This window comes from Polistes canadensis, unplaced genomic scaffold (assembly GCF_001313835.1).
Source record: "Polistes canadensis isolate GaletaPanama2010 unplaced genomic scaffold, ASM131383v1 scaffold_548, whole genome shotgun sequence".
Classification (NCBI taxonomy): domain Eukaryota; kingdom Metazoa; phylum Arthropoda; class Insecta; order Hymenoptera; family Vespidae; genus Polistes; species Polistes canadensis.
This window is the reverse complement of record NW_014570095.1, coordinates 12,372-27,856: the sequence shown is the minus strand read 5'-3', so window position 1 is coordinate 27,856 and position 15,485 is coordinate 12,372. Positions and strand designations below refer to the sequence as shown.

Below are 15,485 nucleotides of genomic sequence, written 5' to 3'. Positions count from 1 at the left end.
CGGACATTACTGGTGAGCACCACGTAAGGTCGGTAACGCTCGACCCTTGCGGCCGAACGCACGTTAAGCGGAAAACCCGATTGGAGAAGTGCAAGTCCAATCTGTTGGCCCACAGGCAGAGTAACTCTTCTCTTAGCTTACCCCTGCCGTCCAGGTCCAACCTAGGAGCCCGAGCATTGAAATCACCGGCCACTAGCGCCAGCAAAGTAGGATATTTTCCTAAGAGCTCTTCGAGCTCGTCCATGAGTCTACTTAACTTATCAATTAGACGGAAACTATACGCGAGTCTTTCCATTTGACGGCAACAAAAAAGAAACATCAACACACTAGGCTACAGTGTCTTCCGTTTTCACCCAGCAGCACCGCAGTCAGCAGAGCTCCCCACCCCAGAGACGAGAACAATTTCTCGTTCTCACGGGGTACCCACCACAGCTCTGCGATGAAGCAACGTTAACCTGGTCCACGTACATGCGATGTGCTAACAATTCTTGCCCACCGCGCGCATTATTCAAATTTATCTATACAAAGTTCTCACTTACCGCCATTACTACAGCTAGTGGTCCCTGCTTCAGTGCCAGGCTGTTGCTGCCGGTTTTCACTCACTGTTCTTCTCCAACTTGCCGGAATAGACAGGTCTACTACGTCCACATCAATAGTAGATCCTCCTCCCTGTTTCCGGTATTCGCACACGTCGGACCACCGGTAGGTCCATCCCTACGCGCACTCGCAGAAACTTGCACTCCAGCACCATGCGTACTCGCGGACACAAAAACTCCTGCCCCAGTATTACGCGGCGGCACTACTGGACACTCCTAGGACCCCGCACAATGGTTCACAGTCCTGCGGCCGGCATCCTTGCCGACCATGCACTCAATCCTGCCGACGCAGATCTTAGCAACATGATCTGGTCGCCCACACCTATAACACAGGCTTCCCCTTTCAACCGCACTCGGGCATCCTGCTGCGACATAACCCCTGGCAAAGCAACGGTTACACTGCAGCTGCCGCTGCTGTAGGTTGACGACTCTTGCTGTGCAGCAGCTAATGCTGATACTGCGCTTAGTTAGGGCCGCTTGAATCGTCGCCAGCGGAGTAGTGTCAACAGTCTCCCTTAGTTGTCCTTTTCTGGACCTTATCTCTCTCACCCCGATGTAGTAAGGGCTTACGCCACCCTACAGTTCCAATGGGGCATTCCTAATAATAGTAGCATTTAGTACTAGGTTTATCCCCACAAGCCTAACTGTTCCCATTCTCTGCAGCCTGGAGACCTTCGCCTCCAAAACCGTCTTTTTAAGCGCTTTGGCAATCCGTTCCACCCTAACGGCTTCCTTCTCGCCCTTGAATCTCCAGATAAAGGCTCCAGTAACCCCCTAGAAGGTCATTGTTTCCAGACCTAGCATTTTAAGGCTGATGCTCCTCCTCGCCTTGACGCGAGCATTCCGGTAGGTTGCTGCTTCCTAACATACCAGAGAGACCGCCGCAGTCTCTCTGATTCTCCTCTTGCGGTTCCTCTTACGCGTCATCTTCCTAGGTTTCTTCTTAGCTTTCTTTTTGTCCTCGGCCGTATCTGTGTTAGCAGGCTGCCTTTCTTTCATTCCATCCAGGCTGCTCGGTGTCTGTTGCGCCGTCGGTGTCCAGAGCTGCAACCGCCTCTTCTTCCGATTAACCACCTCCACAAACTTATGCCCAGAAGCTGGGGAAACCGGGGTCGAAGCATGCTGGTCAGTAACGCGTACAATGTTGGGGCGGGGGGGGGGGGGGGGAGAAGCTCTAGCGTTCCTTTCAACAGTGGTCTTTGGTTTTGTCGTCTCTTCAGATTGCTAGCAAGGGTTAGCTAAGGCGCGTACAGCAATCCTTATCTCCCTATTGGGCAACTGTAACACCTCCATACCGATGCCTAGCTCTCTCAGCTCCGCCACTACGCTTTTGATGTCCGCGTTTGAGCTGGATCTGGAGGCATCCAGCCTCTTGCCGATAGCCTTTGTCTTCCTGCTTGAGGGTCTACTAGCCCTCTTTTGGCTCAAGGCCATAACCTCACCCTGAACACTGGCAGCAGTAGCCTTCTTCTTCTTAAGCTTCCTCCTGAGCTTACCACATTTCTTCCTTATGCTTTTCTTCTGGGCCTTCACCAAGCTAACCTCGATTCTCAGCTGGCTTACGGTCTCCGTCTTAGTGGAGATTGCGCCCAAAAGCTTCCCCAGCCTGCCGTCCATTTCGTCCGCGATCTTTAACACCTCTTTGATGTTTCTCTTTATGCGGTTAGAAACTTCCCCCTTCAAATTAGAGGACCGCGCCCGCTCCGCCTCCACTCCCATTAAGAGCTCCCTCAACTTGACGGTCAGCCTCCCAGACTCTATAGCTGACAGAGAAGGGCTGATTTCTACCTCCTTCCTAATGATGACAAACTCCTTTCTCAGTAGGACCATCTCGACGATCATACAGTCTTCTTCCTCCGAAGGCGCTATGGTCGGCATTATACTCCTGCTGCTTCTCGTATTGAATAGTGAGCGCGAGTCAGATAGCCTTAAGGCCTTGACAGCTCTAGCAACTCATTGCCACCCCTCCAGACCGTCCTTCCTACCTAAAGCATTAATTTCTCCTAAAGCAAGGTTGCCTACCTGTGAACAACTTCCCGACACATTACCCAGAGCCGAAGAGAGGTTGCCTAAACCGGACTCCTGAAGGTCGTCTGATGTCGACGGAGGGTTGCCTGTCAAACCAGCACCAAACACCGCCGTAGTGTGGGTCTCCCTTCCTCACCGGTTAGCTGCTTAAGTTGTACTCACAATATTTTTAGTAATTCTGTAGGAACGGAAGGAAGAGGAGAAGAAAAAGAAAATAAGTAAACGAAGATGGGACAGAAAGCGATAAAGACAGGAATAGCCATACGAGATCAATCACACTCCATAAATATCTTCCCTTTTCATTGCATCTTACGACAAGCATGGAATTCTGCTACACCCTGCCAACAGAGGGGTACCACTGCAACTACTTCTGCAACTTCAAATGCAACTGCATATGCATTTAAAACTACAACTTTAAATGCAAAAGCAGCTAAAACTGCAACTGCACAATCTACTGCCACTGCAACTGCAAAGGCATTTGCAAATAAAACAGCAACTGCAAGTGCAATTGAGACGTAAACAGCAACTGCAACTACAACTGCAACTAAATATGCAACTGCACCTGCAAAAGCGTGTGCCAAAAAAACTGCAACTGCAAGTGCTATTGAGACGTCAACAGCTGCTACAACTAAAACTGCAACTAAAACTGCAGCGCTAACTGCCATCGCAACTAATTAGGCAACTGCACATGCAACTGCAACTGCAACTGCAACTGAAACTGAAACGGCAACTGCATAAGCAACTAAATCTGGAACTGCAACCTTAACTGCCTCTGCAACTGCAAACGCTTCTAAAACTGCAATTGCACATGCTACTGCAACTGCATAAGAATATGCAACTCTAAATGCAAATGCACCTACAACTGCCTTTGCAACTACAAATTCACACGCAATTGTAACTAAACATTTAACTAAACATGATCTAAAAATACAACTTCAACTGCACATGCAACTGCAACTGCAAATTTACATGCAACTGAAACCTTAACAGCACATGGAATTACCACAGCAACTACAACAGCAAATTTAACTGCAACTGCTACTGCAAATGCAGCTGCATATGCAACTTCTGCTTAAAATACACATCCAACAGCATTTGCGTCAGCAGCTGCAACTTAACCTAAAACTGCACATGCAACTGCTATTGCCACAAAACATGCTACTAAAACTGCTAAAGTACATAAAACTGCAATATCAACTTCAACTGCATCTACATCTGAACAGCACACTTCAATGCAATTGCCACTGCTACTGCAGCTACAATTGTAACTGCACACGCAACTGCAACTGCAACCAAAACTGAAACTTTAACTGTATATGCAACTAAAAGTGCAATAGCAACTGCCACTGCCACTGAACAGGAAACTAAAACTGCCCATGCAAATGCTACGACACATGAAACTGCCACTAAAACCGTAGTATTTAGTTATTATACTTTTATAAACATGGTTGCCTACATAAACAACTGCAACTATAATTGCAACTGCAACTGCAACTGCCACTGAAACTAAAACTGCAACTTTACATGCCACTAAACCTGCAACTGCATCTGCAAACGCAATTAGTAATGCAACTAAACATGCTACTGCAATTGTACAGGCAACTGCAGCTGCAACGACGACTGTAACTACATACGCAGCTGCAATTGCATACGCAACTAAAACGGCAACTGCGATTACAACTGCAACTGCTACTAAAACTAGAGCTGTAAATTCGCATGCTACTTAACTGCAACTAATGCTGCAAACGCAGCTAATACTGTCACTGCACATGCTACTGCATTTTAACAAGCAACTGAAACTGCAACTAAAACTAAAACTGCACATGAAACTGCAATAGCAACGGCAACTCCAATCGCAAGTGCAACTAAAACTAAAACAGCAACTGCGAATGCATTTGCCAGAAAAACAGCAAGTGCTACTGCACATGAACCAAAAACAGCAAATTTCACTGCAAACGCAACTTCTACTTTAACTGCACATACAACTGCTACTGTCACTAAGTCAACACCTGTAACTTCACACGCTACTGCAATTGCATTTGAAACTGCTACTAAAACTAAAACTGCGACTTTAAATGCCACTGCAACTGCAACTAGAACCTCAAACGCAGGTAAAACTGCATATGCATATGCTACTGCAACTGCCACTAAAACAAAAACGGCAAATTTTATGATACAAAAACTGCAACAACAACTGCAAACGCAGCAAATACTGCAACTGCACATGCTAATGCAATTGCACATGCCACTGCCACTGCTACCACAACTGTAACTGCACACTCTAATGCAAGAGCAACTACAACTAAAACAGAAACTGCACCTGCATAAGCAACTTAAACTGTTACAGCAATTGAAACAGCAACTGCAACCGTAAGTGTAAGTAAGACTGCAACTGCATATACAACAAAATTTAGATCTGCGAATGTAAATGCAACTAAAAACTAAAACGAACAAAAATTTCTACAGCAAATGCAACAGCAACTGCAACTGTTAAAGCATATGCAAAAAAAACAGCAACTGCAAATGCAAAAGCAAAAAAAGACCAAGTTCAACATAAAACTGCATCTGCCACAGCATTTGCTACTAAAACTGCACATGCAACTGCAACTGCAATAGCAAATGAAGCTGCATAAGCAACTTTTACTTCAACTACACATCAAAATGCAAATACGTCTTTAAATACAATTAATCCTAATCATGCAAATGCAATTTCAATATCAAAAACACATGCAATTTAAACTACTGCTCTACATGAAACTGCAATAAAAACTGCAACTGCAACTTCATCTGTAACAGCACAATCCACTGCAATTGCAACCGCAACATTAAATACAACTGTAACTGCACACGCTACTGCTATTGCAACTGCAACTTCAAAAGCAGCTGCAACTGCAACTGCAAAAGCATTTGCAAACTCAATTGCAACTGCAAACACAGCTACAGCTAAACCTGCACATGCAACTGCAAATGCAACTAAATTTGCTACTGCACATGCCACTTTAACTGCATCTCCTCCTAAAAATGAACGCACTATTTCAGCTAGACTAAAAACTGAATTTGAACTTAAACTTCACATGCAACTGCATTTTCAAGTACACATGGTACTGCTACTGCAACTGCAGATGTTACTGCAACCGTAAATGTCCCTGTAACAGCAACAGAATTTTAAACGGCAACTGCACATGCAACTGAAACAGCATGTACAACTGCAACTGCTCATGCAACTATAACTGCCCATGCAACTGCAAATGCAAACGCAATTGTAACTAGATATGTAACAGCACATAGCCTGCAACAACAACTCATTCTTAATATGCAAATGCCCTTCCAATTGCAACAACACATGCAATTAAAACTACTACTGCACATGCAACTGCAATAGCACCTGCAACTGTCAAAGCATATGCAAATAAAACTGCAACTGCAAATGCCACTTTTACTGAAACGGCAAGAGCAATTGCACATAAAATTGTAACTAAAACTGCAACTAAAACTGAAATTGCAACTGTACATGCAACTGCAACAGCAACTGCAACTGCAAACGCAATTTCTACCACAACTGCAGATGCAACTAAAACTACAGATGCACATGCTTCTGCAGTTTGAACTGCAAAAGCGTAGTCAACTGCTACTGCACATGAGACTGAAACTGCTAATGCACATGCAGTAGTATTTGCAACTACAACTGGAAACGAAACGAAAACTGCTACTGCAACTACAACTGCAAATGCACCTTCATTTGCAATTGCAACGATAACTGTAACTGAATACGCAGCTGCAAATAAAACCAAAACTAAAACTGGAACTGCAACTGCATATGATACTAAATCTGCAACTGCAACTTACACTGCAACGGCAAATGCTACTCAAAAAGAAACTGCAAATTTACATGCAACTGCAAAATCACACGCAATAGAAACTAAATATGCAAGTGAATTAAAACTGCAACTTCGACAGGTCCTAAAACTGCTAATGCAACTGCAATTGGAGAAACACTTGCAAATAAAACTTTCTTTGCACATGCAACTGCAACCAAAATTGTAACTAAACACGAACCTTCATTTGCAACTGCAACTGAAACAGAATCTAAAATTTCTACTGCAACCGAGACTGCAACTGAATATGCCTCTAGAACTGTAGTTGCAAATGCAACAGTACAGGCAACTGCCACTACACCTGCAAATACAATTGCAATTGCAACTGCTCATACAGCTGCATAAGCAAGGTTTACTTCAACTACACATGTAACAGCAGATGCATATGCAACTGCAAGTAAACCTAAATCTGCACATCGAACTACAATTTGTCACAACAAATGCTACTAAAACTGCTACTGCACAGACAACTGCGATTGCTACTGCAACTGCAACTGCTTCTGCAACTGCAACTAGACATGCTTATGCAGCTAAAAATGCAAAAAAATATGCAACTGCTACTGCACATTAAACTAAAATTGCAAAATAACATGCAACTGCAATTGCAACTGCTGCTACAACCAAAACTGTAGCTGCACATGGATCCGCGACTGCAAATGCAAAATTAAATAAAACTGCAACTGCAACTGCAGCTGAAATTAAATCTGCATTTTTTTGATAATTTATATTATTTTACCCATGTTTCCTAAACATGTAAATATAACTAAATCAGGAAATCCACTGCAACTGCAAATCCACATGCAACTGTTACGGCAACAGCATACGACACTACAAATGTAACTACACAAAGTACTGCAACTGCAAGAGCATTTGCACCCGCAACATTAAAAGCAAATGCAACTGCAAACACTAATTGTACTTAAACTGCAAATACAATTACAATTGCAACTTTAACTAAAACTAAACATGCCACTGCACCTAAAACTTTATTTGCAAATAAACAGCAACTGCCTCTGCTACTAAAACTGAAACTGCATAGGCAAACGCAACTGCAACTACACATGCTACTAGAGCTGCATCTGCAACTGCAACTGCAACTGCAAAAGCTACTGCTACTGCAATACCAGAAGCAAATGACAATGCAACTTCACACGCAACTACTATTGCTCAGGCACATAGAACTGCTACTATAACTGCATTTTAGTTTTATTGTGTGTTTTTTACCATGTTTACCTACTCATGCTACTGAAACTGCAACTACAGCTATAACTGCACACTTCACTGCTACTGCAACTACAACTTAAAATAAAACTCTAAATGCAACTGCAACTTTAAATGCAACTGAAACTGCAAATAAAAAAAGCTGCTTAATCTGTTTTTGAAACTGCCACTGCCACTGCCACGGAAACTGAAACTGCAACTTCACATGCTACATCAACTCAAACAGTAGATGCAAACAAATCTAAAACGTCAACTGCAATCGCAACTGTATCTGAAACTGCAAACACAGCAAAAAGTGCAAATGCACATGCTACTGCAACTGCAACTAAAAAAGCATATGCAAATGCAACTGCAACTGCAAACGCAGCTCAAACTGCAACAAAAACTAAAACTGCAAAATTATATGCAACTGAAACTGCAACAGCAAGTGATAGTATAAAAGCAATTAAAACTGTTCTGGCCACCGTCATTGCAACTGCAACTAAAACTAAAACTGCAACTTTACATGCTACATCAACTAAATCTGCATATCCAAACAAAACTAAAACAGCAACTGCAATTGCTACAGAATCTTCAACTGAAAAAGCATATGCAAATGCATCTTAAACTGCAACCGCATATGCAACGGAAACTGCAACTACAACTGTATCTGCAACTGAAACTGATACTGATACTGTACAGTCTACTGCAACTGTACATGCACATAAAACTGACTATACAAATACTACTGTAAATGCAACTGCAACTAAAACTGTGTTTATTATTTATTATATATTTTTTATTTACTTTTACCTTCATATGTAACTGCTACTAGAACTACAACTGCTTATGCCGCTGCAACTGGAATTGCAACAGCAAACTCAGCTGAAAATGCAACTGTAAAGGCAACTAAGACAACAAGTGTACATGCAACTACAATTGCAAATACATATTCTACTGCAACTCATCTGTAGCTGCTAACGCAACAGAAACAGCAACTGAACATGCTATTGCAGCAGCAAAGTGCATAGCATATGAATCTGCATCTGCAAATGCGACTAAAAATGCAACTGCAACTGCAAACGCAATTAAAACTCCAACTGCACATGCAACTGTAACTACACCTGCATTTTGGTGTTATCTTATGTTTTTAACGTGTTTACCTACTTATGCAACCGAAACTGCCACCTTACATGCTACATACACTTAAACTTCAAATGCAAAATAAACTAAATTTGCTATTTCAATTGCTACCGCATCTGCAACTGCAAAAGCATATGCAAATGCATCTAAAACTAGAACTGCAACTGCTACTAAAACTGCAGCAGCATATGCAAATGCCACTGCAACTGCCGATGTAACTGCAATTACCACTACAAGTGCAACAGACACTGCAACCGCCACTAAAACTGCAACTGCATTTGCAACTAGAACTGCAACTGCAATTCAAACTAAAATTTTAAATTCACATAAAACTGAAACTGCAAACGCATATGCCACTCAAGTTTAACTGCAACTGTATCTGCAACTAAAACTGATACTACCACTGCACAGTCCACTGCAACTGCACATCTACATGTAACTGCCTATGCAAATGCTACTGCACATAAAACTGCAGCTAAAACTGTATTTATTATTTACTATATATATTTTACATGTATACTTTCACATGAAAAAGCTACTAAAACTACAACGGCACATGCCGCTGCCACTGCAATTGCAATGGCAAACACAACTAAAACTACAACTGCACATGCAACTGCAACTAAAACCGCAATTTAGTGTTATTGTATGTATTCTAAAATGTTTACCTACTCAGGAAACTGGAACTGCAACTGCAACTGCAACTGCATATACAATTGCCGAAGCATATGCAAATTCATCTAAATCTAAAACTGCTACTGCTACTAAAACTTTAACTGCATATGCAAATGCTACTATATATGCAAATGCAACTGTAAATGAAACTGCAACTGCATCCGCCACTCAAACTGCAACTGCATATGCAAATAGAACTGCAACAGAAACTGAAACTGCAACTGCAAATAAGACAAAAACTGCAACTTAACATAAATCTACAACTGCAACCGCATATAAAACTAAAACTGTAACAGCAACTGTATCTGAAACTGTAACAGATACTGAAACAGCCACCACTACTAACACTGCAACTGCATACGCCAATGCAACTGAACAGTCAACTGCAACTGCACATGCACATGTAACTGCCTATGCAAATGCTACTGCACACGCAACTGCAACTAAAACTGTGATTATTTTTTATTATATATTTTTTAGCATGTATACCTACACAATTACCTGCTACTAGAACTACAAATGCACATGCCGCTGCAACTGCAATGGCAACTGCAAACACAACAAAAACTGCAACTGCACATGCAACTGCAAATGCAAATATACTGCAACTGCAAATTTAACTACAATTAAAAGAATGATAACAACTAAAACTTTAACTGCACATGCAACTGCAGCTGCTTATGCAACTGCAACGGCAGCAGCATTTGAAACTGCAACTGCAACTGCCTATAAAACTGCAACTGCTCATACAACTGAAATAGCTACTGCACATGCCCCTTTACTTCATTTGCGACTAAAAATGCACACGAAATTTAAACTAGACATGACAGTTCACTTAAACTAAAAAAGTACATGCAACTGCATTTGCAACTAAACATCTAACAGCTACTGCAACTGACGATTATACTGCAACTGCAACTGCCGATTATACTGCAACTGCAACTGCAACTGCAAACGCAACTTTAGCTTCAACTTTAAATGCAACTAAAACTGTATCTGCGAATGCAATTGTCACTGTTCATGGTAAATTAAATGCAACGGCAACTACATTTAAAGAAGCATTTTTTTGTTATAATATATTTTGTTAAATGTTTCTTTACACATGCCCCTATAACTACAACTGCTACTGCACACGCACCTACAACTGCCCGTGCAACTGCAGATGCACAAGCAAAAGTAACTAAACATGCAACTACACATGATCTAAAAATACAACTGCAAATACAAATGCAAATCCTACTGTAACTTAAACTGCAACTGTATGTGCAACTGATACTGCTACAGCAACTGCAACTTTAACTGCCACTGAAATTGAAGCTGCAAAATTACATGCCACAAAATATGCAACTATAAATGCAAACAAAGCTATTACTGCAACTGCGCATGCTACTGCACTTGGACATGCAACCGCAACTGCAACTACAACTGTTACTGCACACGCAACTGCAATTTAACAGCAATTGTAACTTCAACTGCAACTGCTACTGCAAAGGCAACTGATACTGCTACTGCACATGCAATTAAAACTGCTAATGTAAATGCAACTGCAATTAAAACTGCCACTGCACATGTAAATGCATTTGCTATTTCATATGCAACTTTAACTACATATGTGACTGAAAATGCACACGTAATTGTAACCTTACAAGCAGTTGCAAATGTCCTGCAACTGTACATGCAACTGCTACTTCAACTGCAACTATTAGGGCTACTTCAACTTTAACTGCACATATAACCAAAACTAAAACTGCAAAAGCACATGCAACTAAAACTGCAACTGCACATTGTCATGCAACTGCAAATTGTACTGCAACTAAACATTTGACTGTTACTGCTACTGTACATTCTACTGCAAATGCAACTCCAACTGCCATTGCAACAGCACATGTATCTGCAACTGCTAAGGTAATTAAAATTTAACATTCTACTGCTACTTAAGCTGCGACTGCACATAAAACTGTAATTGAAAATTGTTCTGCTACTATAACTGCACTTGCCACTGTAAATGCAACTGTAACTGCACCTGTAACAGCAACTGAAACTACAACTGCCACTGCAACTACAAATGCAACTATGACAACAACTGTAAATGCAACAGCAACTGCAAATGCAAATGCAACTGAAACTGCAACTGCCACTGCAACTATTACAGAAAGTGCTACTGCAACTAAAACAGCAACAGCGATTGCCATTGCAACTGCAACAAATCTTAAAACAGTAAATTACCATCTTACTGTAACTGCAACTGCAACTGCAAACGCAGCTAATACTACAACTTCAAATGGTACTCTAATTGCACAAGCAACTGCAACTGCAACTGTAAATGCAACTGCAAGTGAAACTGCAACTGCACATGCAACTGCATTAACTACTGCACAAGCCACTTTAACTGCATATGCGACTGAAAATGCAGACGCAATTTTTACCTAACAGGCAGTTGCAAATGTCCTGCAACTGTACATTCTACTGCAACTGCATACGCAACTAAAACTGCCACTGCTTATGCTACTGCAACTGCAAATGCAACAGAATATGCAACTGCAACTAAGACGGCACATTAAGTTGCAAATGCAGCAGCATCTGCTACTGAAGCACCCACTGCACGTGCAACTGTAGCTGCTACTGCAACTACAACTGCACCTACACGTGCTACAGATACTAAAACTGCAGCTGCAACTTCAATTGCCTTGCAACTGCAACTCTTACGGTACTTACAATTGTTAATGCGACTTTAACTTCAAATTTAACTGCAACTGCATAATTAATTGCTACTACTACTACATATGCTACTGCAACTTTACAGTTTCCTGCTTCTGCTACTTCACATGTCACTATAAATGCATCTGCTACTGCCACTACAACTTCAACTGCACCCGCAACTAATGCTGCAACTGCCACTGCCACTGCAACTGCACATGCAACTAAAACTGCAAATGCATTTGCAAGAACATGTGCTACTAATACTGCAGCTCCAAAAGCTACTAAATCTGTTCCTGCCACTGCAACTGCAACAGCAACTGCAACTAAGATGGACTCTTCACATGCTTCATAACTGAAACTGCAAATGCAAAAAAGACTAAAACTGCAACTGCAATTTCTACTGAATCTGCTGCTGCATAAGCATATGCCAATGCATGTAAAACTGAGGCTGCCACAGCTTCTAAAACTTCAACTGCGTATGCATATGCAACTAAAACTAATACTGCTACTGCACCTAAAACTGCAGATGCAACTGCAAATTCCCATGCACATGCTTATTAAACTGCTAGTGTAACTAAAACTTAATATTTTTTTAAATTATAAATTATAACGTGTTTATCTACACATGTAAATGCAACTTCCACTGCAAATGCAACTGCTAATGCACATACAACTAGAACTTTAAATGCTAATGTAATTACAAAATCAACTGTAAATGCAACTGCAACTGCAATTGTCATTGCAACAGCAATCTAATCTGCAAATGCACATTCAACTAATACTGTATCTGCATATGCAAATAATACTGCTACAGCAACTGTAAACGAAACAGAAACTGCAACTTGACATGGTACAGCAGCTGCAACTGCCAGAGCATATGCAACTGCAACTGTAAATGCAATTGATCTGCAACAGCACCAGCATACGCCACTGCAACTGCAACTGCACATGCAACTAAAACTGACTATGCAACTGCAAATGCACATGCTACTGCATTTGCAACTGCAACTACATATAAAACTGAAACTGCAACTAGTAATGCTACAGCAACAGGAAATTCAAAAGCACATGCAATTGTAACTGCAAATGCAACTGTAACTGCAAATTTAACTGCAACTGCAACTGTAATAGCTAATGCTAATGCAACTGCACATGCAACTGCAACAGAAACTGCCAATGCAACAATAACTGCACATAATACTTCCACTGCCTATGCAACAGAAAATTCAATTGCAGGTTTAACTAAAAAGGCAACTGCACATGAACTGTATCTGTACATGCAACTGCAACTGCAACTGTAAATGCTACTGCTACTGCAACGGCACATGCAACTACTCTTGTCACTATAACTGCAACTGCAACTGCAAACGCAACCCAAACTGCCACTTGACATGCTATTGCAGCTACAATTGCAACTGCTCATGCAACTGTAACTGCCACAGAATTAGCAGGCGCAAATGAAATTGCTAATGCACTGGCAACTAAAACTGACAATGCAACTGAAAATAGACATGAAACTGCATTTGCTAAAGCACATGCAACTTTACGTACATATGCAGCTGCAAATTGCACACGCAGTTGTATCTGAACAAGCTATTGCACATCACTAGCAACTGTACATGCATCAGTAATGGCAACTGAAACTGTAACAGCACATGCAACAGCAATAACAAACGCTACAGCATCAACAACTGTAACTGTACATACAATTGCAAATGCATCTAAAACCGCAACTTTTACTGCAACCGCATATGCAGCTAAAACTGCAACTGCACATACTTTTGCAGCTGCAACTGTCAGAGCATATGCCGCTGCAACTGCAAGGGCAGCTACATTAACAAATCCGACTGCAAACGCATAATAGCTGCAGCTGCACATGCTACTGCAACTGCACATGCAACTGCGACAACCCATGCAAATTCGAATGCAAATGCGACAAGAACTAAAACTGAATTTTTTTTTTTGTATTTATTATAACATTTAAACATAAAAATGCAACTGCAACTAAAACTGCAAACGCAACTTCAACGGTAACTACAATTGCCCCTGCCCCTGTAACTACATCTGAAATTTCAACTGCCTATAAAACTGATACTGCACATGCTGCTGAGTTTGCCTGTTCAACTGCTACTCCTACTGCACGTGCTACTGCAAATGTAACTGCAAATGCAACTTATACTTCACAGTCCAGTGTTAATGCATTTGCAACTGCAATTGAACAATTAACAACTAATGCTACCGCACATGCTACTGCAAATGCACATTAGGATGCTACTGCTACTGCACATGAAACTACAACCTTAACTAAAAATGCATCAACCAATGCTCCTACAACAGACAATGAACCGGCCCGTACTACTTCTAATGTTACAGTAACTTCAGATTAAACTGAAACTGCACATGCAACTTCAACTAGACACATTACTGGAACGGCAAAGGCAAATAAAACTGCAACAACATCTGCCACTGCAACTGCTTCTGAACATGCGACTAGTACAGCAATTGCTACTACTACTTCAGCTGCAACTGCGACTGCTACTACAATTAAACAATATACAAGAACGTCTACTGCAATTTCAACGGCTACTGTAACTGCAATTGCATGTGATAATTTACCTGCATCTTCAAAAGCCAATGCAATTGTTAATTCAACTGTAACAAAAACTGCTAGTGTAATTGAAACTGCAACTACAACTGTATCTGCACGTGCAACTTAAACTGCAACTGCAACTGCAACTGCAAAAGTAACTGATACTGCACATGCAACTGCAATTTAAGATGCAACTGCAACGGCAAATTCAACTTCAACTGCAAATGCGTATGCAGCTGTTACTGCACATGGAACTTCTATTGCCACTTAAAACGTATATGCAACTGCAACAGAAACTAAAACTAAAACAGCACATGTAACTTCAGCTGCAACTGCACATGTAATTGGAACTGCAACTGCAATTGCAAAAGTACATTTACCTGACACTTCAACTGCCACTGCACATTTAACTAAAACTCCACATGAAACTACATTTACAAAAAAGAACAAGAACTGCCACTAAACATGGAACTACCTGCTTTACAAAAACTGTACATGCTCCAGCAACTGCAACTACAACTGCATCTAATCGTGCAACAATAACTGCAACTAAAAATTTCACTGCAAAAGATACAGACACTGCAGCTGAACATATAAGTGCAACTGCACATGCCACTGCCACTGTACATTAAACTTCTACTGCTACTGCGCATGCTACTGCCACTGCACATTAAACTG

At 41.3% G+C, this 15,485-nt stretch overlaps 3 protein-coding genes across 3 annotated transcripts in view; 2 read left to right on the top strand and 1 right to left on the bottom strand.

The window, feature by feature from the left end:
* Positions 1–1,172: 1,172 nt before the first annotated feature.
* LOC106792674 lies at positions 1,173–2,474 on the bottom strand. The gene is made up of 3 exons (XM_014759171.1): positions 1,848–2,474; positions 1,467–1,655; positions 1,173–1,370 (listed from the first exon to the last, which is right to left on the bottom strand). The coding sequence occupies exons 1-3, from the start codon at positions 2,472–2,474 to the stop codon at positions 1,173–1,175; spliced, it is 1,014 nt and encodes a 337-aa protein (XP_014614657.1).
* Positions 2,475–12,641: 10,167 nt separating this feature from the next.
* On the top strand, positions 12,642–14,078 carry LOC106792673 (uncharacterized protein YBL113C-like). Its single transcript, XM_014759170.1, has 5 exons — positions 12,642–12,693; positions 13,133–13,252; positions 13,349–13,453; positions 13,621–13,764; positions 13,828–14,078. Exons 1-5 carry the CDS (start codon positions 12,642–12,644, stop codon positions 14,076–14,078), a joined length of 672 nt encoding a protein of 223 aa, XP_014614656.1.
* Positions 14,079–15,229: 1,151 nt separating this feature from the next.
* LOC106792671 (platelet binding protein GspB-like) overlaps positions 15,230–15,485 on the top strand; it is a 1,776-nt gene continuing 1,520 nt past the window's right edge. The window contains exon 1 of the mRNA XM_014759169.1: positions 15,230–15,430. Coding sequence (XP_014614655.1) covers positions 15,230–15,430 — 201 coding nt within the window. The remainder of the gene's footprint in view (positions 15,431–15,485) is intronic.